The 26,173-nt window shown below is 38.2% G+C and overlaps 2 protein-coding genes across 2 annotated transcripts; both read right to left on the bottom strand.

The window, feature by feature from the left end:
* Positions 1-420: 420 nt before the first annotated feature.
* Positions 421-24,889, bottom strand: LOC115959652 (TMV resistance protein N-like). Its single transcript, XM_031078143.1, has 6 exons — positions 24,253-24,889; positions 14,340-14,574; positions 3,095-4,193; positions 2,649-2,990; positions 1,478-2,557; positions 421-1,371 (listed from the first exon to the last, which is right to left on the bottom strand). Exons 2-6 carry the CDS (start codon positions 14,369-14,371, stop codon positions 670-672), a joined length of 3,255 nt encoding a protein of 1,084 aa, XP_030934003.1. The 5' UTR covers positions 14,372-14,574; positions 24,253-24,889; the 3' UTR covers positions 421-669.
* Positions 4,200-5,332, bottom strand: LOC115959653 (TMV resistance protein N-like). Its single transcript, XM_031078144.1, has one exon. It carries the CDS (start codon positions 5,095-5,097, stop codon positions 4,558-4,560), a length of 540 nt encoding a protein of 179 aa, XP_030934004.1. The 5' UTR covers positions 5,098-5,332; the 3' UTR covers positions 4,200-4,557.
* Positions 24,890-26,173: the final 1,284 nt, after the last annotated feature.

Raw genomic sequence — 26,173 nt, forward strand, 5'->3', positions numbered from 1 at the left:
ATAGTACGATCATCTCTGCCATCCAGCTTTGCATAGCCTCTATATCTGCTATTGGTTTCTAAATGACAAATAAGATAATGAGAAGTTTCTAATTCCAAATTGTCCAGAATCATATCTAGATGCTAAAAGAAAACAAATTTAACTAAATAAACAAATAAAATAAAGGTTTGTTTAGAGCACAACAATAAAGACTATTCTAATAAGCAATAACACAAATAATGATATTTAATTGATGAAAGATAATCCATCAACAACAATATTATAAGGAAAGATAATCCACACACAAACAAATTAGGAGTTCTAGACAAAACTTCATTTCTAAAATCAAATTGTTTAATTGAAAAAAAAAAAAATCACGTGTCATTTTTTTTAAGGGTCCAAATATTCTACTCTCCTTTTGATTGCACAACAACACTGAACTGGGGATGCATCTATTCAATTGTATTCTCCTATGGAAAATATTTTAGCAAATACTATAGATAGAACAACAAAAGTGCTGACTTTACCCTTTGGCATAATTGAACAAAAATTGTGAACACACAATCAATTGCAAACTAGACCCATAAGAAAGAGAAAAAGGTGACTTACATAAAAAACCAAAGAGAAAAAAAAGTTTCTCAACTGTGCAGATTCATCAAAGTTGCCACTTTCACTGGAATTCCTCTTTCCTCACTCACAATCAGAGTCACCTTGTCCTTGCATGCATGAATTCCCAATCCAGTTTTCAATTAGATTAGGGTGCTCTGTACACCGTGGGTGTGGTGGTTCATCATCACGGCTTTCCTTGATTTTGGTATCTTTCTCTAGATCGCCCCCTAAATCATCATCCTCATGATAAGGAGTGATAATGCTGCTGCTAGACCCAGGCTTAGTTTGTCTGAGATCTTCAATGTCTTGCTCGAATATCAAATGGGCTCCGCATTTCGTAACCTCCAATCCTGGACCTCTGGTTTTAAATGTAACCTCAATTTGGGTGAATTCATTAGCATCCAATTCTTCTTTCCAGTTGCTTCTGAAGCTTGCAGAGGGAAAATATTGGAGCCAAAGATGATACGATTCAATCTTACCAAATTCCTCCGATAAAGGAAGCAACGCTCCGAAAAATGGATATCCGTTGGCTTTACCGAAACAATGAAGCCCTTGCGTATATGTCATATATTCAATATTTTGAATATGAAGTTGGTGAAGTGGATGATGCTGGCAGAATATATAAACAACGCACACTTCGATTCCCACAAATTTGCTACTGAATAATAAACGTGAAGGCACTTGCAGATTCACTGAAGCCCCCGCATTTTGGTGCCTAATCCAATTCGGAATTTCACTCCCAAGAAGTGTGAGATATGTTAACCTATTCGGGTTACAGCATCTCTGAAACAAACAAATCATGATGTTTAGAACTTCACTCACATGCAAGAGAGAAAGAGAGGGAGGGAGGGGGAGAGAGAGAGAGAGAGAGAGAGAGAGACAGACAGACCTTAAACATATCATGTCTTCGAATTTTTGAGAATAGGTCACCTTTGCCTTGATTATAAATCAATTTGACACAATTGAGATACGTATTTGGCTGAAAATCATATTCTGGATTTAATGATAATGTTTCCAGTGAGGTACACCCTGTTGCATTGATATAATATATATTTAATGGAAGTTTGGGCAATATTTGAAGTTGAGTGCAACCACCCAAATAAAGGTGATGCAAATTAGATAGCTGAATGATGCTTTCAGGAAGGCAAACAAAATTGTTTGCTATTAGATTTAATACTTCTAAAGATGGCAAGGACTCAAGAACATCAGGAATCATTTGAATATTGCAATAACTTAAATCCAGTTGCGTCAAAGACCATAAGCCTTGTAAAGAACGCTCTAACATGCCCATGGGATCAGGACTTCTTTTTCGTTGCATTAAAGGAAAACTCAAGAGCTTATTGAATGATTTAGATGATTGCCCCACACATCCACGGAGAGATAGTACTTTGAGATTTTTTAAGTGAACAACAGATAAAGGTAGCCCTGTTATAGCAGTTCCACTCACGTCTAGCTTTTCTAAGCCTTCGATATCACCCAAATTCTCTGGTAATTCATCAAGTTTTGAGCAGCCAGATAAAGTGAGAATTTTTAGAGACATCAAACAACAACATGCATTTGAAAGACTTGAAAGGTTTTTACAGTCTCTTAGATCCAATTCAATAAGGCCAATTAAATGCTCCACTGATAATGGTAGATCTTTTATAGCTGTCCCACTCAAACAAAGTTTCGACAAACGTGACATATTTCCTACAATTTCTGGAAACTTCTTTAGTCTTGAACAACCACCAAGATCGAAAATTTCAAGTGCTTCCAAGCTGATCTTGTGAGGAAGGCTTTCAAGACATTTGCAACCATTCAAATCCAATCGAATAAGTTGTTTGAGATCTTCTATAGATGCATGAATCTTATATAGTCTTGTACAATGTCGAAAAATCAATTGCTTTAGCCTCGGGGCTCCACTAAGGTTTGGCATCTCAATCAAGTTTTGAGAGTCACTTAGGTCAATGAGTCTTAACTCGCCTAAATTCTGTTATAAACCAAAAAAAAAAAATTATTAGATAAAGTCAAGCCTTAATGAAAATGAATAAAATGCACATTTTCATAACTACAAATCTTACCATGTTTCCATTCCATAGTTGTTTGATGCCACTACAATGCATTCTCAATTCAACAAGTTTGTTTAGTTGGAAATTGGTTGGTAAACATTTTAAATGATACCCATGCCATTCAAGAAGACGTAACTCATTAGAAAGATAATTGAGGCCTTGTGGAAGTTGCACCTTACCTCTAATGAGGTCTTTTGGAAGTTGCATAGTACCATTTATGAAGTCTTTTGGAAGTTTCTCACTACTAATTTTAAGCAATCTCAAATTTTTCATCTTTGAGAAGGCTTCGGCACTTAGGTGTTCCACTTTTTGAATAGGTATGTTTAGCATTATGCCTTCAACTACCTCTGTTCCCTAACAAATAAAAACATTGAAATTAAAATAATTGGTAAATTCTTAGAAAAATTTATAATAAAATAAATACTTCTTTAAGTTCAAGCTTGTACTAGTCGACTTACAATATTATTCTTTAATACATGAATGACATCATCATAAATCCACAACCTACTACGTCCACTAGGCTCTTTAGGAGATTCACGATGAACGATTTCTTGACCCATATCTTGTAGCAAATCATGCATCCATAGAGTTCCGTGGTCATCAATAGTTATGAGAGATTTGTCCTTAAGAACACTAATATTGTAGTCTGGATAATAGCAAAAACTTTCCAATATATCTCTTATACAATCTATGTTCTCCCCTTTGAAAAAACATGCAATATCTAAAAATAATCCTTTCTGTGTATTTTCTAACCCATCAAAGCTTATTTGAAGTATATCCAAAATGTTTCTATTAGATTCTTTGTTTAGTTTATCTAGGGCACTTTTCCATTCATTCTTTCTTTTAGCAAACAATGAAGAACCTAAAACTTTAAGAGCTAAAGGAAGGCCTTTAGCATAATTCACAAAGTCCTTAGACAAATTCACATAATTTTCTTCTGGATGAGGTTTATGAAAAGCTCTCCAACTAAAAAGCTGCAAAGCATCATCGTCATTCAATTCATTGACTGTATATATGTAATCCACACCACATCTTATCAATAAATGATTATCTCTGCTTGTTACAATGATTCTACTTCCAGGACCAAACCAATCATGCTTCCCTGCCAATGCTTCTAATTGATCTTCTCCATCCACATCATCAAGAATAATAAAAACTTTTTTATTATTTAGTGTATTCCTTATAACATTGATTCCCACACAAACATCCCATATATTTATTTCACTTTCCATAAGGATCATAGAAAGAAGTTGCTTTTGTAAAGAAACTAGACCCTGATTTTTAGTTTCTTCTCTAATATTCGCAATAAAGCTTCTAACTTCAAAGTTACCTGAAATTCTTCTATAAATTTCAAGTGCAAGGGTTGTTTTGCCCATTCCACCCATCCCGCATATCCCAACAAAGTGAACACCACCCAACCCTTCACCTATGTATGAATCCAACATTTTCTCCACACAGGAGTCTATTCCAACAAGGTCCTCAGAAACACATGGGAGTTTGTGATACAACTCACTAAATATCCTTCCAATGATTTTTTGTATAATTATTGATTCATGCCTACAAAGAAAATAGCAAAACAATAATTTTTATGATGCAAAGCTACCCACATCATTTAGAGACAAAACATTCATCATAAACATAATCATATCTTTGTAAAGGCACATTAAGAGTGCCTAATTATATTTAGAAATTCACTACCAAATGTATTATAGGGACAATTTTAGAGCTATTAGGGGCCAAATTTGTTGCAAGGTCTGTGTACAATATATACTTGTATGTCTAGAATCTAGTCCTACTAGGATTAGAATAGGGTTAGTCTAGGTTATTCTATAAATAGTTAAATACTCTCTTATCATGTGGCCAAATAAAAAAAGAGTAAGTAATAATCAATAAATTTTGAAAAAGAAAAAAGAAATAAAAGTTAATTATAAATAGCATTATTCCAAAGAAATTCATACTTATCCTTCAAGTCCCATCCTGCAAGATTAGCAACTTTTGTCAGAGTAGCTTTCCATGTTTGTACATATCCTATGTTATCCTTGAACCTCTCTTCATGTTTTGAAAATGCTTTTCCAAAAGTCCCCCTATGATTCCGCACATCACTAGGATCTACATAGTGAAAAACAGGTAGAACTACCAATCCCGTCATTTCCATGCACTCAACGATCTTTGTTAGTTCAATCAAGCACCACGTTGAAGAAGCATAGTCTCTTGATAGAATAACAACTGCAAACCTTGACTCTTCTATTACTTTCAAGAGTTCTGGGGCAATGAATGTTCCCTGATTGAGTTTTTCATCATCCTTAAAAACAGATATGCCTTTTTGTTTCAAACCAGTATATAGATGGTCTGTAAATGTTTTGCGGGTATCCTCACCTTTAAAACTGAGAAATACGTCGAATTTCCATCTCTTAGAAGAAGAAGAAGAAGAAGATGATGATGATAATGGAAGAAGAGCCATAAAGGAAATGGATGAGCTTGAACAGTGAGGTTACAGATTCATTAAAATTGCAAGTTTGACTGAAAACCCTCAAGAAAAAGCCTCTTGGTTGACGCATATGGAAGTAGGCGTTTGTAACTTGTAATAAGAGTGAGAAGATGGGTCAACAATTCATTTTCTATGAATCATCAATTAATTTATTTATCAGAGTTGGTGGGAAGTGGCCCCCAACTATAAATTGTCAAGATGAACTAGAATGTCTTTTTCAATGATTATTTTCTTCCCCAGGCCTTTTCACGTGATATTTTTATCTTGTGCAAGTGCCCCCCCCCCCCCACTTTCACAAGGAATCGAATAGAAATTGAACTCATTCACTTTCACATTTATTAAAATGGTCTACCATGAGCCATGGAATTTTTTTTTGAAAAAGTGATAAATTGGTGTAAAATATGAAAACAAGTTTTCGTCTTTCCTAGTCCGCCACTTAAGCATGTTGTAAAAGAGAGTTGTAAGGACTCAATTTGTAACGATCCCAAACTCATATTGGGTTCGAAGGCCCGAACAATAAATTTGTAGAGCGTGGATGTCATGGAACTAGATTAACTTCAAAAGAAAAATGATTTAAACTTAACGTTTCTAGATGGATTAACATAAATATCACGATCAATTTATCATTGAAGCAAGCTAAGTTCTTTATTTCATGAGATTTTCTTCTAGGCATTAATTGTTCAGAAGTTCCGATCTCTTCTCTTAGTGCATTCTTCCATATTATATATGGCCCTCTTGGTGTCATCTTCACCACACATGTGTAGGTTGGATTCGGAGGATCCCTTCCTATCCCATCCAACACGTTCTGGAACCTTTAACCAGTAGCTGTAAAGCTGCTTCATCATTGTTCAGGCATCACCTCCACATTAATGCGGCAAGAGAGTTGGTTGAGAGGTAATTAATGCGGAGGAAACAGTTGTTAAAGATATTTATTTATCTTTTCTTTCTTACCCTTGGTCCCATGTCCCACCTTTAGTGGTAATGTAGATCTAAAGTATGTTTGTAACAATATGGCATTCAGGTCGTCCTCGGACACATATTGCCGAAAAGGATTTTGTCCTCAGACGAATACTAGACCCATCTCATGTGATATTTACTCCTCTTTTCATTTGGTTTACCTTATAACCTCATATGGGCCTCCTCAGATGGTTTAACGTCCTCGGATGGGCCACAGGCCCAGTTAACACGGTTTTAATAATTATTGATTAACCGGCCCCTACAATAGTCCCTCAAAATCTTGCTTTTCGACTCCTCGGGAGAAAAGACTAATTTTGATGTCATAAGCCCATATCCTTTTACGTTTTGGGCATGCTTTTGACGCTTCAGCGTCCCGAGCGCGGCAGCGTTAAATTTTGGCGATGCCCCTGTCCCCCACGTTCAACAGTAAGATGTAAATCAAACGGTGGGGTGTCTATCTTGTTTTGCGAGCGAGAACTTTCCCGCTCATAACTTCTATACGACTATAAAGGAATTTTCAAATCAATTCTCTCTCTTAACTTCAGCGATTACACAATTCTAGAGCTCATACACTGAACCTGTCTTTCTCCTTTTTCGTCGTTTTCCTAGGCATCTACAAATACTAAAATCTTGTCCGAGGAATCTCTTTCAAACCTGTAAGTTTTCTTTAAACCTTTACAGCTTTCATCTTAAACTAGTTAATTTCTCTACTAAACCCTTTAGGAAAATGGGGAAAGAGGGTAAGTTTCAAGGTCTGGTTGAGTCCAAGGAGGGTATGAGAAATTTCTGTGCTAAGTACAGGATCCCCTCAACAGTGGGTGTGAGGTATGCAGCCCAGAGGGAATGGGTCGGTGCTAGAAGAACCGGGGAAGTGGTTATTCCCATGATTGCCTTCATAGAAGGCGGGATGACCATCCCCATGGGTAAGATTACTAGGAACTACCTTAGATTCTTTAGGTTATCCCCAACTCAGTATGCTCCAAACATGTTTAGGGTCCTGGCAAATATAGAAGCCTTGAATGAGAGAATGGACCTAAACCTGACCCATCATGACTTGAATTGGGTGTACAACCTCCACCATTTGAAGGGGTAGGGATATTATCTCAAGTCGAGGAATCCTGCGGTGAGGTTAATTCAGTACCTTCCCATTTCAAAGAAGAACTTAAAGGAGGATTTTCTTATCTTTTTTGGGGAATGGCATGATGGTCTGCCATGCCCCATGGAGGAAGGAGAACCAGGTGGGAATGTAGTCATAGATTCATAATGTTTAGTTTATACATACATATTTTTCCCTTTCACTTTTTTTGTTTTGTTTTGAGTCTCAGTATTCTTATCCCTAATGATGCTTCATTTTAATTCAATGATTCTACAGATAGACGTTCTACCAAGCCCAGACTTAGTTTAGTCAACAAAGCAAGTTTGGACAGGGTATTGAAAGCCGAGATATACGTGAACAAAGCTGACGGCCAACTCCGGGCAGCCCATTTAATCCTCTGATACACCCCCCCTCTTGTTTGCTTTCCAATGTGCCGAAGTGTGTGATCAGAGCCCGCGATCCTCGGCTTCACCGTATTAGCATTGCCTACAAGGGGTTCGTCGTTCCAGAAGGTATTCCACTTCCTAAGGATACCTCCCGCACTAAGCCCCTTTTTTGTGGCCGCCATCTCAATAGGAGCCTCTTCATCCCAGCCTGCCCTCAGGGAAGAGGAAGTAGAAGAGAAAGAGGAAGAAGAAGAAGAAGAGGAAGAAGAGGAAGAATTTGTAGAACTCTCAGACTCCTCAAACGATTTTGGGATTTTCAATCAACCTATACACTCCGAGATGGGAATACAAAGGAAGCCCCAAAAAATTCTAATAGAGCTGATAGAGAATCAGCCTGGGAAGAATGCACTAGGAAAATCTATGCAATCCCAGATTCCTCCTTTTCCCACTAGATCTCCTCCTCCTGCTCCTCATGAACCTTCTCATCAACCTTCCCAGCCAATCAAAGTTGATGCTACCGAATTGAAAAGGCGCAAGGAGTAGAAAGGGAAGGATGTGGTGGATGCTAGAAAGTCTCATCTGACCCGCGAAGAGGATGCCTAGCGAGCTGCAAAGCAGCAGAAAACTAGCCACCCTGTTCGGCGAGGCCAGGAAAGGTCTAACATTCAACCTCCTGAGCCATAAGCATGGTTGCCAGCACCTATGCACGATGGAAAGTCCCTACGAGATGATGCATCTATTAGGAACTTCAACGGTGGCGTTGGGTGTCACATAGCCTTGACTATAGAGGAGGCTTTGTTACTCCCAAAGGACATGGACGAAATAAAGAATGCAAGGAAGAATGAACTCATCCTCAATAATAAAAGATATTTGGGAATGGTATAGTGCTAACTCTCTTCTTTTTCTTTTTGTAATCATTACTCACTGATGTGTACTTTTTACTGACTATATTGTTAATTTCTTCCTTTTAGGTTATCCAAAACACTTTTAAGCTAGATGAGATGCTCAATAACTGCTACAATCAGCTAGACAATGAAAGAAAGAGACGGGCATCGACTGTACAAACTTTGACAATATCCGAGCAAGACTTGGTGGATACGAAGAAGAAATTAGCTGCTGAGGAGCAAGCTAGCAAAAGCGCTGACTTAGCCTTAAAAGGCTTCCAAAAGCAAGTTGAGGACCAGAGAAAGCATTTGCGTGAAACAAATGAGGAATTGAAGGCTGCCCGGGAGCAAGTGGCAGTTCTTAAAAAGCACCTAGAGGAAACCCAAAAATTAAGGGAGCAAGCTGAAAAGTCCAGGGAGGAAGCTGAGAGGGCAAAGGCCGAGGCCATGTAAAGGACGCTCGAACATGCCCATGGGATCCGGACTTTGTTTTTGTTGCATTAAAGGAAAACTCAAAAGCTTATTGAATGATTTAGATGATAGCCCCACACATTCACGGAGAGATAGTGCTTTCAAATTTTTTAAGTGAACAACAGATAAAGGTAACCCTGTTATAGCAGTTCCACTCATGTCTAGCTTTTCTAGACCTTTGATATTACCCAAATTCTCTAGTAATTCATCAAGTTTTGAGCAGCTAGATAAGGTGAGAATTTTCAGAGACATCAAACAATAACATGCATTCGAAAGACTTGAAAGGTTTTTACAGTCTCTTAGATCCAATTCAATAAGGCCTGTTAAATGCTCCACTGATAATGGTAGATTTTTGATAGTTGTCTCACTAAAACAAAGTTTCGACAAACGTGACATATTTCCTACAATTTCTGGAAACTTCTTTAGTCTTAAACAACCACCAAGATCAAAAATTTCAAGTGCTTCCAAGTTGATCTTGTGAGGAAGGCTTTTGATACATTTGCAACCATTCAGATCCAATCGAATAAGTTGTTTGAGATCTCCAAGAGATGTGTGAATCTTATATAGTCTTGTACAATGTCGAAAAATCAATTGCTTAAGCTTCAAGGTTCCACTAAGGTCTGGCATCTCAATCAAGTTTTGAGAGTCACTTAGGTCAATGAGTCTTAAGTTGTTTAAATTCTATTATAAACCAAAAAAATTATTAGATAAAGTCAAGCCTTATTGAAAATGAATAAAATGCACATTTGCAAAACTAAAAATCTTACCGTTTTTCCATTCTATAGTTGTTTGATGCCACTACAATGCATTCTCAATTCAACAAGTTTGTTTAGTTGGAAATTGGTTGGAAAGCATTTTAAATGATATCCATGCCATTCAAGAAGACGTAACTCATTAGAAAGATAACTGAGGCCTTGTGGAAGTTGCACCTTACCTCTAATGAGGTCTTTTGGAAGTTGCATAGTAACATTTATGAAGCCTTCTGGAAGTTTCTCACTACTAATTTTAAGCAATCTCAAATTTTTCATCTTTGAGAAGGCTTCAGCACTCAGGTGTTCCACTTTTTGAATAGGTATGTTTAGCATTATGCCTTCAACTACCTTCGTTCCCTAATTAACAAAAACAATGAAATTAAAATAATTGGTAAATTCTTAGAAAAATTTATAATGACATAAATACTTCTTTAAGTTTAGGCTTGTACTAATCAACTTACAATATTATTCTTCAATACATGAATGACATCATCATAAATCCACAACCTACTACATCCACCAAGCTCTTTAGGAGATTCATGATGAATGATTTCTTTACCCATATCTTGTAGCAAATCATGCATCCACAAAGTTCCATGATCATCAATGGTTATGAGAGATTTGTCCATAAGAACACCAATATTGTAGTCTAGATAATAACAAAAACTTTCCAATATATCTCTTATGCAATCTTTGTTCTTTCCTTTGAAAAAACATACAATCTCTAGAAACAATCCTTTTTGCGAATTTGTAAGCCCATTAAAACTTATTTGAAGTATATCCAAAACGTTTCTATTAGGTTCTTCTTTTAGTTTATGTAGGGCACTTTTCCATTCATTCGTTCTTTTAGAAAACAACGAAGAACCTAAAACTTTAAGAGCTAAAAGAAGGCCTTTAGCATAATTCACAAAGTCCTTAGAAAAATCCACATAATTTTCTTCAGGATGGGGTTTCTTAAAAGCGCTCCAACTAAAAAGCTCCAAAGCTTCATCATCATTCAACCCCGTAATGTTATATACATCATCCACTCCATTTCTTTTCAAGAATTGACTATCTCTACTTGTTAGAATAATTCTACTCCCTAGATCAAACCAATCATGTCTCCCTGCTCACAAACATTCCATATATTTATTTCACTTTCCATGAGGATCTTAGAAAGAAGTTGTTTTTGTAAAGAAACAAGACCTTGATTTTTAGTTTCATCTCTAACATTGGCAATAAAGCTACTAGTTTCAAAGTTCCAAGAAATTCTTCTATAAATTTCCTGTGCAAGAGTTGTTTTGCCTATTTCGCCCATACCACATATCCCAACAAGGCGAACACCACCCAACTCTTCACTTAAGTATGAATCTAATATTTCCTCCACACATGAGTCCATTCCAACAAGGTCCTCAAAAGCACATGAAAGTTTGTGATACAACTCACTAAATATCCTTGCAATGATTTTTGGGATAACTATTGATTCATGCATGCAAAGAAAATAGCAAAAAAATAATTTTGATGACATAGAGCTAGCCACATGTAGAGACAAAACATTCATCTTAAACATAATCTTAGCTTCGGTTAGCCACATTAATAGTGCCTAAATGCCTAATTTTGTTTAGAAATTCATTACTATATGAGTGTTTGGATAGAACTTATTGTGCATCTGCGTTTTCTATTTCACGTTTCCCCCCTTTTTTTTGGCACGCGTTTAGGAGACAATTTTCATTGTTATGGCTACTGTTCATGAATAGTAGCCGCACAATTTGACTTTTCAGCCCCTTTTCAACACATCAGTGGGTCCCGTGCACTGTTCACAGGACCCACAAACCTCACTTTTCAGCAACTAAAAAGAAAAAAAAGAGTTGACCATAAATAGCATTATTTCAAAGAAATTCATATCTGTCCTTTAAATCCCATCCAACAAGATTAGCAACTTTTATCAGAGCAACTTTCTATGTTTGTAAATTTTGTATGTTATCCTTGAAACTCTCTTCATGTTTAGCAAAGGCTTCTCCAAAAGTCCCCCTATGATTTCTTACATCACTAGGATCTACATGGTCAAAAACAGGTAAAACTACCAATCCTATCTTTTCTATGCACTCAACGATCTTTGTTAGTTCAATCAAGCACCGCTTTAAAGAGGCCTAGTTTCTTGATAGAATAATAATAGCAAACCTCAATTATTCTATTGTTTTCAAGAGCTCTAAGACAATAGATGGTTTGTAAATTTTTTGCAGGTGTTTTTGCCTCTAAAACTGAGAAATACATTGTATTTCCATCTATTGGAAGAAGAAGAGAAGCAATCTAATTTTATAAATGCCCTTCTAATTGCCCTACAATTTAATTTTAGGTATCTTTTTTAGATTATAATTCAATCTAATTTTATACCAAGCATCCTTTCAATTATGCTCTACTTTTGCATCAATTATTTTTATATTTAAATTCGTAAAAATATAGATCTATTGCATTCAAATTTATTTATTTTTTAAGTGTGTGAAGTCCGTTAAAGGCCCCGCACTATTTTGGACCTTAACCTAAACTAGGTGACACTAATGTAAGAGTAAGTGAAAATAAATGGTTAAGTTTAAATAGATACATGATTACTGGTTATTTTATATATATACAAAAGCAAAGTAACTAGTTAATCATAAGTTTTTATTATTATTTTTTACAGGTATTTAATCATAAGTTAGAGTAGCTTAAAAGGTAAGTCCTTAAATAAAATGATAGGTCTTTAATTTAATTTCACGTCGGGTAATTGGGTAATTTCACTTGGACGTACACCTCTCTAACCAATCAAATGAAGACACATTTAACACCAACATATCAAGCATGGTGACACATTTAACGTCAGCCACATGGCCGGCCATGCAAAGGCATAAGACCATTTTAATTTCTACAAATGAGCAACAAAAGTAGATGGAAGAAACACACCCTCCAAGCTCTCTCCCTCCTCACCTCACGGTTCCAGCAGCTCTAAAGGTGGAAAATATCCATTTATTCTTAAAGTTCTTCTCAAAGACTCAAACTAGAGTGATTCTTTTACATTTCTCTCAAAGAATCGAGCATAGGGTGAGGGGAAAATCCAAGTCAATCACTCAATAATCCATGTAAACTTAGTATAATGGTTAGCTTGATGTGTGGGAAATCTCTTTTAGAAACTAATTTTCAATTGGATATTGTTGCAAATTAAAGTAGTTATGAGAACCTACATGTGGGTAGAAAGTTTTAAGGACCTAGCTTTGCATGTGTATAAGATTGAAGGAAACAAGAGTTTAACAATGTCTATTACAAGTACAAAAATTCCCACATCAAAATAATACCATTTGCAATTATTATATGATTTTGTGTGTAAATATGTGTAAATATGTTAAAACTGTCATTGTGATAGATTTTGTGTTTAAGCAACATGAAAAAGTTGGATCAAATCCAATTTTGTGAATTTTGATGCTAGGGGTAGTTCCTATTGAAAGCAAATATACATATGGTTGTAATGGAATTGGCCTCATAGCAATTGGATGAGTATAAAAATAATAGTGCAATTTCTAAGTTGACTGCAACTCTGTTAGGGCAGGTTCGAGTATGCTGGCTTGTATGATTTTTGGTAAATCATGGCTATATGCCTTTGCTCTGAAAATGTTATGAGATGTACTAGAAATCTATGAGAAATGCGAGGGACAGCAAATTTGGCACAACTTTGTGGCACAACTCGCCATATGACAAGTTGTGATTGGTAAGGGTGTGTTAGTGGGACATGTGAGGACACATCCTTATAAATCGAAACTCACTATGTGGCGAGTTGTGGTATAAATTTGTGTCAAAATTGGTATCCCTAGCATTTCTCGAAATCTATAGGAGTCACTCTGTAAATTGTCATGAAAACTAGATGTGATTTGATAGCCCATTGAAATATTGTAACTGAAGTATATGTTGTTGGAATAGGCAGTCAACAGGAAATGTACACCTAACTTTGAGGATTTATTCCTAAAGCTATGGTTTGGGGTAATTATAGGGACTCCTAGGAACCTAGTTAGGGTAAAGAATGAGAAGGAAATGGAAATCTATGGGAGTTGAAGCTAAGTTGTGAAATGAATAACCTTTATAGGGACAGGCCAAGACCGGTAGGTGACTCCACTGTAAGCATTGAGACTTCAAAGTATCTGGTCCAAGGTAAGGGAATGTGCCATGAGGGCTTGGTAGCCCATGTTTTCCTAAGGGTATTAATTTATTATGTAATAAATGCTTTTGTTAATTTAAACACGTCTTGTAATTGTGTTTACTCAGTTTACTAATGAGAAATATGCATGTTTTAGTAAAGTTATTCAATGGTTGTATGTTAATACACGAGAATATAAACAAATGTGTTTATTAATAACAAAGCTGTTCGTGTTTATGCTTATGTTTCAATGAAATGATACCTATTTTATGAAAAACTATACAAGCTGTTTTATAGTGAGTCATGAAAGGTAAATCATGTGTATATGAAAGATGTTCTAAACCCTCTTTTGAAAGTAAATAATTTTCAAAAAATGAGAATTATGGAAAGCATGGAAACTATAAAGAGTTCTAAGAAAAGAATGTTTTAGAAAGCGCAAATGAATTTCAAACAGAAAGATGGGTCCAGTCATTGTAACATTGTACTCGGCATAGGTCAAGGAGTACTTGATATAGATGAAAAATGTACCTAGATGTTTGTACCTGGGGAGTACTTGACATAGAGTCATATGACAATTGTACCCTGATGTTTGTACTTGGGGAGTACCTGGCACTGAGTTAGATGAACCATACCTAGATGTTTATATCTGGAGAGTACTTGGCGTAGAGTGAAATGGCTAGCCGTAGCCATTGGCCTCAGTAGCCTATTGGCACCCGGGTACCCATATGACCTGATGCTCGGGGGTTCTAGCCCCCGCAATCACCTAGCAAAAAAAAAAAGAAAAAAAAAAAAGAAATGGCTAGCCGTAAGGGTCAATTAGTTTAGTTTACGAAATAACTTAGATGATTATGATTCAATACTTTTTATGATCCAGTAGTTTTACAGTATGTTTGACACTTTGACAGTTTGACTTAAAATTCATGAGTATGACATTTTATGTTCGGTTATGAGATATGCACAGGCATGTTTAGGGCATGAGAGTTATGATTGTCATGAATGGTTTACGAAACCCAAGTTATATGTTTAAAGATAATGCTTTCCAAAACCTATGATTTCATGTTATGTTTCTCAAAGGAGACTTTTAACATGCTATGAAGCTTATGATTCATGTTTCCATAATGAAGTTGATCAAATGCTATAATTCAAGAAAGTTTATATAATGTTTTATGCAAATTCATGAAACCATTTTAGCATGAGCTTGGTTTTTAAGCAAGTCATATCCATGTGAAAATTATTTTGTTTATAATGCATTCCATGCATGTTATTAAATGCTCACGCCACACATCCTTACCGAGCAAGTGGGACGCTCACCCCTTAGCATTTTTAGTTAGCAAGTACCCTTTTGCAGCTCAGAGTAGATGCTTAGTTTTGAGATAGTACATATGTACAGTTAGCTATGTGGTAGAACAAGTTTAGTTCTGTAATGTAATTCTGTTAGGCAGTTTATTGTGAGGTCGTACCAAACATTTCGGGTTGTAATGATACTCATGATGGTATTAATCTTTCGCTGTTATGCATTATGGAGTTAATGTAAACTACGGGGATGCAACAGTATGTATGTGATGTTTTCACTTCCTATAGTGGGACTACGTTGTCCATGTTGTGAGATTAGCAAATAAAATTATAGCAATGTGTTAAAAGAAAAAGAAAAAAATTCATTGTCAAGTTAGTTGGTTCGTATCAATATCAAGCTTAGGGTTGGTATTAGCATGCCAGTCCGATTAAATACGTGGTTTGGATTTGGGTTGTGATAATTTATGTATCTAATTGTGGATATTCTTAATTTTATGCATGAGTTTTAAGCTAGTATAGTATAAATAAAGGAGACAAAGCATTCAAAATGCAATTTTAGCTTCATGCAATAAAAAAAAAAAATAATGGAATTTGAAAAGCTTAGGCTATGTTTGGTAACAATTTTTGTTTTTTGTTTTCAAAATCTTGTTTTTGGGAATAGAAAGAAAAAAATCATTTTCTTATATTTTCAAAATAAAAAACATGTTTGGTTAGTTGAAATGAACAAATCTTAAGGGAGCAAGTGAGAGAAGAGAGAGATAAAAATATTAAAATTAGTTGAAATAAATTTTTTTTTTCCATATGTTTAATCATATATTCAACTAACAATTGCCAATTCTAACTGTAAGGACACGATTCCTTTGTGGCCCACTAACATTTTTGGGCTCACACGAGAAAGATCCCTCACAATACAATTTGTAGAGAGTGGGCTTGAAAAGTTTGGGCTTGGACACGGGGCGGTGTTATGATCTTGATTTTGGAGAAGTTCGTGAATAAGAAGGGAGCTGGGCTGGGATGCTTAAGCCCTTCGACGACACCTCCCGCAAGATTGGGCTCCTCGGATTTGATCCGAGGACCCTGAGGTCATATTCCGGTTGCTCGACGGCGCGCTTGCTCCATGAGGCAATTTGGTTCCTCCGATGTATTCGCCTATGGAGTCTTTTCTTTCCGTCGCCAGCCCCCTTCTAGATTCACTTAACTCTCCTTTTATACTAGTTGTGCGTTCGTTGTCCTTCGTCCACGTGTAGGGTCAGTCTTTACAAATACTGACATTTGTCCCATCAGTCTAATCCCGGAATTGCTGGGGATGACTTGATAAAGCTGCAGAGTACGGCTCTGTCAGGCTTTGGGCCTTATCCAGAAGGGTAGTTAGGGTAGTCTCCCCAAGGTATTTTGGATTTTCTTACGAATTTATCCCCTTATCCTGGGGGGATTATGGGCTTGCCGAGGACTAGACCGTCCTCGGCTGCCCCCCAAAAATTGGTCTTGCTCGGCGTCGTAGAGCTTGGGCCATAGTTATCCTCGGATTGGGCCCTCGGACTCTCTAAGGACAAATGGGCCTGGTCCACGAATTGTTGGGCCCCACAATAGCCCCTCAAAACCCTTCTATCCGAATTCCGGGTTTGGAAAGGAGGGTTTTGGCAAACCCGGGCCCTCAATACGGCCCATTTAGCTTGATCCCGCATTCATGTGAGCGGTTTCCCAGGAAATTAGGCGGTTTCTGAGGGATTCCTTTTAATCCGCTCGGAATCTGCTCCTGCCGCTTGGATGTCCCAGACGCGCCCTTAAATGGATTCCCTTAACGAGGCCCATTTATATCTAGCGGCTCATCTGATAAGGTGGAGAAGTGAAACGGACGCCTCTTTTTCTTCAAATTCTTTGGGGAAGGTTGAATGCACTTAATGCCCTCCGCTCCGCCCTCCCTATAAGAAGGCAAGCAGGAGGCCTTCACTTTCGTACTAACTCCTCTCCATTCTTCTGAGATCACAACAACAAATGATGAAGAAATCATGCCCCTCCTCTAGACACCATGTTCTGATAAAGCTTGAAATGGCTCGATCAGGGCAAGGGTGGCGCAGACTTAAGATCCGTCCCGCCTCTCTTTTAGCCAAAATCCGAAGCAGGGGCTCATCACGCCGAACTCTTGGTGTGACTGAGTCGAAAACACCCAATATCAGCACCACCCGGCTCCTCATGAGCGTACCTAACATGGCTCCAGTGTGTTAGGAGTCAGGGCTGGGGCCGGGGCTAAGTGCTTCTGTCCCTCCCCCTCTTTGCTCACTGGTGCCATCCTCCGCCTTCCTCTTATAGTCTTCCCAGCACCAGTTCCGTCCTGGTGCTTTCCCTTCTCCCTCTTTTGCTCCTTTTCTTTCTTTTCATCCCTTCTCTCTTCTTCTCCTCCTTCTTTACTCATGTCCTCCATCTTCCTCATTCATCTCCTCCATCTTCTTCATTGATTTCTTCCTTACTATTTCCTTCTCCTTCAATTCTTCTTCCTTCTCCTTCAATTCTTCTTCCTTCTCCTTCAATTCTTCTTCCTTGTTCTTCACCCTTTTCCGAAGAAGGTTCTTGTCATGATATGAGCAATGTTGAGGCAGAGACTGAAGAGACCTTGAAGATGAGTTTGAAAGAAGTCCGCTGGTTTACTTGTCTGTACTACGGATGTTATGGTAGTTTAGGCAGTTCGCATTTTGTATAGGCTCACTTAAGCCCCTTTTTGTACGTTGTAATAACCTTTTATATTAATAAAAGTGTTTATTATTTCATTTTGCATATTCTGTTTATGTTTTTACATATTGGTAAATGCTGCTCGGCTCAATAAGAAAGTATCTAAACCGATGACAACTAAGACCAAAATACTTGATAAAAAGATGTCGCCTTAATTTTAATATAAGTGTTTGGCCCGATAAGGCCGTCCAGTGAAAAGTAATGATTACCATGATGGCCGAGGAGAGAACTGGAGGCTTGATGCCGTGTCTGGGTCCGAGGACCATACAAGACCTTAATTCCATCCAAAGCTCGTAATAATAATAATTTTTTTTATACTTGGTTTCCCCACAGGCTTGAGTCCGAGGACCATGCAAGGCCTTGGTTCTGTCCAAAAACTTGTAATAATAATAATTTTTGTACTTGGTTTCCCCACAGGCTTGAGTCCGAGGACCATGCAAGGCCTTGGTTCTGTCCAAAAACTTGTAATAATAATAATTTTTGTACTTGGTTTCCCCACAGGCTTGAGTCCGAGGACCATGCAAGGCCTTGGTTCTGTCCAAAAACTTGTAATAATAATAATTTTTATACTTGGTTTCCCCACAGGCTTGAGTCCGAGGGACCACTTGGTTTCCCACAGGCTTGAGTCCGAGGGCCTTGGTTCTGTCCAAAAAAAAATAATAATAAATAATAATAATTTTTATACTTGGTTTCCCCACAGGCTTGAGTCCGAGGACCATGCAAGGCCTTGGTTCTGTCCAAAAACTTGTAATAATAATAATTTTTGTACTTGGTTTCCCCACAGGCTTGAGTCCGAGGACCATGCAAGGCTTTGGTTCTGTCCAAAAACTTGTAATAATAATAATTTTTGTACTTGGTTTCCCCACAGGCTTGAGTCCGAGGACCATGCAAGGCCTTGGTTCTGTCCAAAAACTTGTAATAATAATAATTTTTTATACTTGGTTTCCCCACAGGCTTGAGTCCGAGGACCATGCAAGGCCTTGGTTCTGTCCAAAAACTTGTAATAATAATAATAATAATTTTTTATACTTGGTTTCCCCTTAGGTATCTCATACGCGGCCGATCAGGGGGTTGTCCTCGGCATTAGCCATTACCTGGCGTGGGCCGTATTCCGTGGGCCACCATGTAGAAAGGGCATGGGCCGCGAATTTTACTAGGCCCACAGATCGGGAGATATTTCCCTAGTCTTTGGCCACGCGGTACTTTTGGGTGTCCCGATGTTCGAGGTGCACCTCCACGAGGCTCCTTTAGTCTTGTCGTTGCAGAGGTTTGTTGGAAATCGAGCTGGAGACGTTTTGTCTGTAGTGTTCCTTGGGAAGCTGTGCTGATTAAATGTCACCATCTCACTTTCTTAAATAAATAGGAGAGCAGGCTACTTCGCCTAAGCACAAGTTCTTCTGCTTCCTTCTTCAGTAAAATCTGTTTTAAGATGAGGATTGGGAAAAAAGAACTCCCTCCTCCGCCGGGGCACCATGTCCTTTTGAGGCTCGGAAGAGTGATACACGGGCAACGAAGGCATAGACTCGAGGGAATGTTCCCTTTTGACAGAGGGGAGAAGCCGTTTCTTCCTCTTTTAGTCAAAATCCGAAGCAGGCTCTGGTCATACCAGATTTTTGGTATGACCGAGGAGGGAATTTCCACCATCAGCACTGTCTACTCTATAACCGGCAAGTTTTTGCGGGGGCTTCTCAACTTCCCGCCCCTTGCGCCCTTTCTGTAGACGGTGTTAGCCTGAGGTCAGGTTCTCTGGCAGCCTGAGTTATGGGTAGGCGAAAGTATAGAGGATGAAACGAGGTCCTGAGGTAGTAGCCAACCTCTTCTCTGTGCTACTTGCATCCTTCCCACCGCGGCGGGAGGTTCAAGTTGGGCTCCTTTGCTGCCTGGGCTGTGGGCATGCGAAAGCATGGAGGAGGGGACAAGGCCTCAAAGCAGTAGCCAACCTCTCGTCTGTGCTACCTCCTCGGCCTTCTCTTGCTCCCTTGTAACTTTCCTTTTTAGTGTGTAGCAAGCTTTACCACAAGTTGATTTTAGCCTTTCGTTGTATGCTGTACTGTTTCTTTGTTTTAATAAAAAGGAAAATTTATTTACTTGTTCTGAATATTACTCTTTTCGCAACATTATTTTGTAAAAGGGTGTGCTCCCTGTGTTCTCTTCCTCAGTGACACTTAGAGCGGGAAGTTTTGAAACGTAATCTAATCAATTCTAATGTTTCAACACTACCAAGCATCACGACAATAATTCATGGCAAGTTAATTTAGGAGACTAACAGAGATAACAATTAAATATTCTGTGATAAGTGTGCGAGTACCGTCCGAGGAGTTGACGTAGTGGTAAAAGAGCTCAAATCGTTTCTCAAGCGACGTATTGCCCTATACCGCATCGATTCCTTTGGTGCTGCAGACCTAAGAGCAGGCTTGAGAATCCCCGCGATTTGGGTACTGACCCAATGGTGGGTGGGGAGTTTTCCTTAGATGATTCCAAATTCTACGTAGTGTAGCTTTCCCTTACGAATAGTTGGTTTTCCCATAGGCTTGAGTCCGAGGACCATGCAAGACCTTGGTTCTGTCCGAGGTTTATGAGGTTTACTTTCTGTGCTTGGTTTCCCCACAGGCTTGAGTCCGTGGACCATGCAAGACCTTGGTTCTGTCCAAAGCTTTTGATTTTCATCTCTTGTACTTGGTTTCCCCATAGGTTTGAGTCCGAGGACCATGCAAGACCTTGGTTCTGTCCGAAGTTTATGATTTTCATCTCTTGTACTTGGTTTCCCCATAGGTTTGAGTCCGAGGACCATGCAAGACCTTGGTTCTGTCCGAAGTTTATGATTTTCATCTCTTGTACTTGGTTTCCCCATAGGTTTGAGTCCGAGGACCATGCAAGACCTTGGTTCTGTCCGAAGTTTATGAGATTTATTTTCTGTGCTTGGTTTATGAGATTTATTTTCTGTGCTTGGTTTCCCCACAGGCTTGAGTCCGTGGACCATGCAAGACCTTGGTTCTGTCCAAAGCTTTTGATTTTCATCTCTTGTACTTGGTTTCCCCATAGGTTTGAGTCCGAGGACCATGCAAGACCTTGGTTCTGTCCGAAGTTTATGAGATTTATTTTCTGTGCTTGGTTTCCCCACAGGCTTGAGTCCGTGGACCATGCAAGACCTTGGTTCTGTCCAAAGCTTTTGATATTCATCTCTTGTACTTGGTTTCCCCATAGGTTTGAGTCCGAGGACCATGCAAGACCTTGGTTCTGTCCGAAGTTTATGAGATTTATTTTCTGTGCTTGGTTTCCCCACAGGCTTGAGTCCGTGGACCATGCAAGACCTTGGTTCTGTCCAAAGCTTTTGATTTTCATCTCTTGTACTTGGTTTCCCCATAGGTTTGAGTCCGAGGACCATGCAAGACCTTGGTTCTGTCCGAAGTTTATGAGATTTATTTTCTGTGCTTGGTTTCCCCACAGGCTTGAGTCCGTGGACCATGCAAGACCTTGGTTCTGTCAAAGCTTTTGATTTTCATCTCTTGTACTTGGTTTCCCCATAGGTTTGAGTCCGAGGACCATGCAAGACCTTGGTTCTGTCCGAAGTTTATGAGATTTATTTTCTGTGCTTGGTTTCCCCACAGGCTTGAGTCCGTGGACCATGCAAGACCTTGGTTCTGTCCAAAGCTTTTGATATTCATCTCTTGTACTTGGTTTCCCCATAGGTTTGAGTCCGAGGACCATGCAAGACCTTGGTTCTGTCCGAAGTTTATGAGATTTATTTTCTGTGCTTGGTTTCCCCACAGGCTTGAGTCCGTGGACCATGCAAGACCTTGGTTCTGTCCAAAGCTTTTGATTTTCATCTCTTGTACTTGGTTTCCCCATAGGTTTGAGTCCGAGGACCATGCAAGACCTTGGTTCTGTCCGAAGTTTATGAGATTTATTTTCTGTGCTTGGTTTCCCCACAGGCTTGAGTCCGTGGACCATGCAAGACCTTGGTTCTGTCCAAAGCTTTTGATTTTCATCTCTTGTACTTGGTTTCCCCATAGGTTTGAGTCCGAGGACCATGCAAGACCTTGGTTCTGTCCGAAGTTTATGAGATTTATTTTCGGTGCTTGGTCGTTTTTCGGATGTAAGCCCCTAGATCAGGGCGGGGAGTGCCGGTTTGAGGCCAAGAGTCCCTAGGGCTGCCTACGCCATGGGCGCTGCAAGGCGTAGCCCCTAGCGGAAGTTCATGTCGGAACAACAACTGCACGCCAAAAGAGACGGAGGAAGCTCCGTAAATGTTTGCTTAGTAGAGAGTTGACTCCACCGCCACCTGCGCCAAGCGCGCATGCCTTCCCACAGACGGCGCCAATTGTAAGGACACGATTCCTTTGTGGCCCACTAACATTTTTGGGCTCACACGAGAAAGATCCCTCACAATACAATTTGTAGAGAGTGGGCTTGAAAAGCTTGGGCTTGGACACGGGGCGGTGTTATGATCTTGATTTTGGAGAAGTTCGTGAATAAGAAGGGAGCTGGGCTGGGATGCTTAAGCCCTTCGACGACACCTCCCGCAAGATTGGGCTCCTCGGATTTGATCCGAGGACCCTGAGGTCATATTCCGGTTGCTCGACGGCGCGCTTGCTCCATGAGGCAATTTGGTTCCTCCGATGTATTCGCCTATGGAGTCTTTTCTTTCCGTCGCCAGCCCCCTTCTAGATTCACTTAACTCTCCTTTTATACTAGTTGTGCGTTCGTTGTCCTTCGTCCACGTGTAGGGTCAGTCTTTACAAATACTGACATTTGTCCCATCAGTCTAATCCCGGAATTGCTGGGGATGACTTGATAAAGCTGCAGAGTACGGCTCTGTCAGGCTTTGGGCCTTATCCAGAAGGGTAGTTAGGGTAGTCTCCCCAAGGTATTTTGGATTTTCTTACGAATTTATCCCCTTATCCTGGGGGGATTATGGGCTTGCCGAGGACTAGACCGTCCTCGGCTGCCCCCCAAAAATTGGTCTTGCTCGGCGTCGTAGAGCTTGGGCCATAGTTATCCTCGGATTGGGCCCTCGGACTCTCTAAGGACAAATGGGCCTGGTCCACGAATTGTTGGGCCCCACACTAACAATTGCCATAAACCTTAGAGCTTAAACCTTCATCATTCACTCTACCTTCTCTTTCTCACAATTGCCAATTCTATGAGAGGAGCTTAAACCCATCACACACAAATTAAGCATCCTTTACAGAATTTTTGTTAATTAGAGCTTGGGATGTACACATAATAGCCAAGGAGACTTGGAGATTACAATTGGAGCTCAATTGTGGACTTGGTGACTAGAGGAGAGAAAGGACTTAAGGAGTCGGTTGCGAGTAGGAACTTGGAGGGCTCAAGTACATTGTTACTTCATAGCTTGGAGGGCTTTGTATGTAAGATGAACTGTAACTGTTTTCTCTAGTGAATTGTTTTGTGGTGTGTCACAATGGAGAGGTTTTTCCACCTGGGTTCCTTTTTGTCGACACGTCGATTGCTTTTGTGTGATTGTGATTATTTTGTGTTTATCCATGCATGTTAGTGTCAATTGACTAATCACTTAAACTATTGGGTTTTAAATTGTACAATTAGCTTAAAACCAACATTAGCTATAAAACTTGGGACAATCTAAATATATCACTGATTTCTCGGTACCAAATATATGTAATGATCGCTCTCAAGGAAAATTTTTCCTTTAGGCAATATATAATTTGTTGACACATAATTTTTACTAACAAGAATTTTTACTAACAAGGTCAGTTTTTTTTTTTTTTTGGCGCCCGGGGGGGGGGGGGGGGGGGGGGGGAAGGGGGAATTAATAAGGTCACTTGATAATACAAAAAAACTGTTGGTAAAAATAATATGGATATGAACGTACGAGAAATCTACCACAAAAAAAAAGTATATATGGGATTAGAACCTACTTATTATGGACTTTAGAAATAACTACTGATTAAGTAGATGTCAAAAAACATTTGTCCTGTAATGAGAGTCTTGTTACGCATTTGAGATAAGTATTAGACATTTTGAACTAAAAGGAGGCAAGAATTTGAATTGAGGTATTAAGGGTCAACTATAAATACCAAACAAATCACTTTAAAGAATGCGGATTAATTGCTAAGTTTGTGTCTTAATTTGTATATATTGAGTAAATCACTAATATTCATATACTACCATGCTTCAAACTACCCAAAGGTTCTTCAACCAAAGTCCAATTTGATATTATAATGTCCTAAGTTCATAATATACATATAGGAGATAAACAAAAATTTTCTCTGGTTGGATTGACTAAAAAAAAAAATAATAATAATAAAAATAAATTTCCTGTTAGTCCATGGGAAAGTCGGCAAAATTTTAGTGTAGAAAATTACGATATTGATAATAGTATGATTTAGCAAACCAAAACGATAATAGTATGAACAAAATTACTCAAGACAAATGTTACCTATCATGCAAATGCCATCCAGATATATGACCTAAGTCTTTCAAAGCAGCTTTTCACACTTGCATATCTTCTGTGTTAACCCTAGTATCTTCCTCATGTTTAGCAAAGGCTTCAGCAAGAGTGCCTCTTTGGTTCCTTATGTCAGAGGAATCCACATGATAAAATACGGGCAAAACTGTCAATTTGGTCTTTTTCTTGCATTCAAAAATTTTTGCTAGTTCAGTTAAGCACCACTTTGAAGAAGCATAGTTTGTTGAAAGAACGATAATAGCATACTTGGAATCTTCTATTGCTTTCAAGAGCTTTGGGGAAATATACATTCCTCGCTCAAGTTTCTCATCATCCCGAAAAGTGATAATACCTTTTTGTTTCAAAACAGTATAAAGATGATTTGTAAAAATTTTGCAGGTGTCAACACCGCAAAAACTGACGAACACATGGTATTTCCAACAAGGGCAAGAAGAAGAAGAAGAAGAAGAAGATGATGAAAAAGTTGAGAAGGGGAGGAGGAAGTTGCTTGGGTGGCCATGGAAGCAATTGGTAACTTACTAGCTTGTTAAGCAATATGTACCAGAGAGTGTTGCAGACTTAGAGAATGGGAGCAACAATAAGAGATTTTAAAAGTTTCTCTTGCGAGGTTCAGTGAACTTCCATTTAATTGTTTAAAAAAAGCTTTAATAATGTATAGAATGATTTTTTTTTTTTTTTTTTTGGGAATGTGAATGCGTTTATTTATCATTTTCATTTTTCTTTTCCAGTCCTTGTGACTGTTCCGACCGTGTCAGACAAGTTAATGACATTTCACATTTGACTTTGTTTTTTGGACCCAATTAAATTTGCTGCTTTTTCACGTGGGGACCAGCTGTGCAGACCTTTCTTTCTTCTTTATTTTATTTTTACTATCGAATTCAAACCAACTTTTGTAGCAATTTTCACGTGGGCTACATTTGTGCGGACTTCCATATGCAGGAAAATACCTGGAAGCTATCCAAAATCCATCCCAGAAAAAAAAAAAAAAAAACCTTGAAGGAAAGGGCCACTTTCACAATTGCACTGATCACTCAAAATATCACAATTTATCAAAATGGTCTACCTCGAGTCGTGAAAAAAAAGGTGATAAGTTGATGTAAAAAATGGTGAACAAGTTTCTACCTTATTAATCACTTAAACATAATGTAAAATTGAGTATAAAATTGAATTTATACTTATATTTATTTGAATGGATTATTTGTGAATGTCAGTCTATCTCTAGGTTATTTTTGTTAAATAATGCTCTCCTTAAAATAAAAATAAAAAAGGACAAAGTTTGTTTGTAGCAAGTGGCTACACTTTTACTGAAAAAATTAACATACTTATATATTTTGAAAATCTATTTGATGGAATGTCTATTCTTTATGTTCTTAACATGTATACTAAATTTCATGTTAATCAAATGTTAGTTACTATTTAATCTATAAATTTATTTTTAATGCATAATTTTAGATTATAAAAACTTAAAATTTAAACATTTGATTGATGATCTAGTTATTAATTTTTATTCTTTTGAAAATTTTGCAAACATGAAGTATATAAGAAGAAAATGTAATCCAATCATGTATTATTTAAAATTCACATCTAATAAAAGAATAATTAGTGGAGTTAGAGCCTTTAGCAAACTTTGTCCTAAAATAAAAAGGAAATGGTTAGCAAGACAAAACTATAAAGATGAAATAATATATGCACTTCTCTATTAATCAAGTGGTCATCCACTTTGTAACTATAATTTCTTCAATACAATAATGCAGTTATGTTATTATGCCAATAAGTGAGGTGATCTTAATAAGATAATACCTTGTAGAAAAGAAAACAAATTGGATTATAATAAATAGAATTTTACCTATTCATTGACGTAGTATTTCTACATCTTCTTATGCTTCACTTT

The sequence above is a fragment of the Quercus lobata genome, chromosome 9 (genome assembly GCF_001633185.2).
Source record: "Quercus lobata isolate SW786 chromosome 9, ValleyOak3.0 Primary Assembly, whole genome shotgun sequence".
Classification (NCBI taxonomy): domain Eukaryota; kingdom Viridiplantae; phylum Streptophyta; class Magnoliopsida; order Fagales; family Fagaceae; genus Quercus; species Quercus lobata.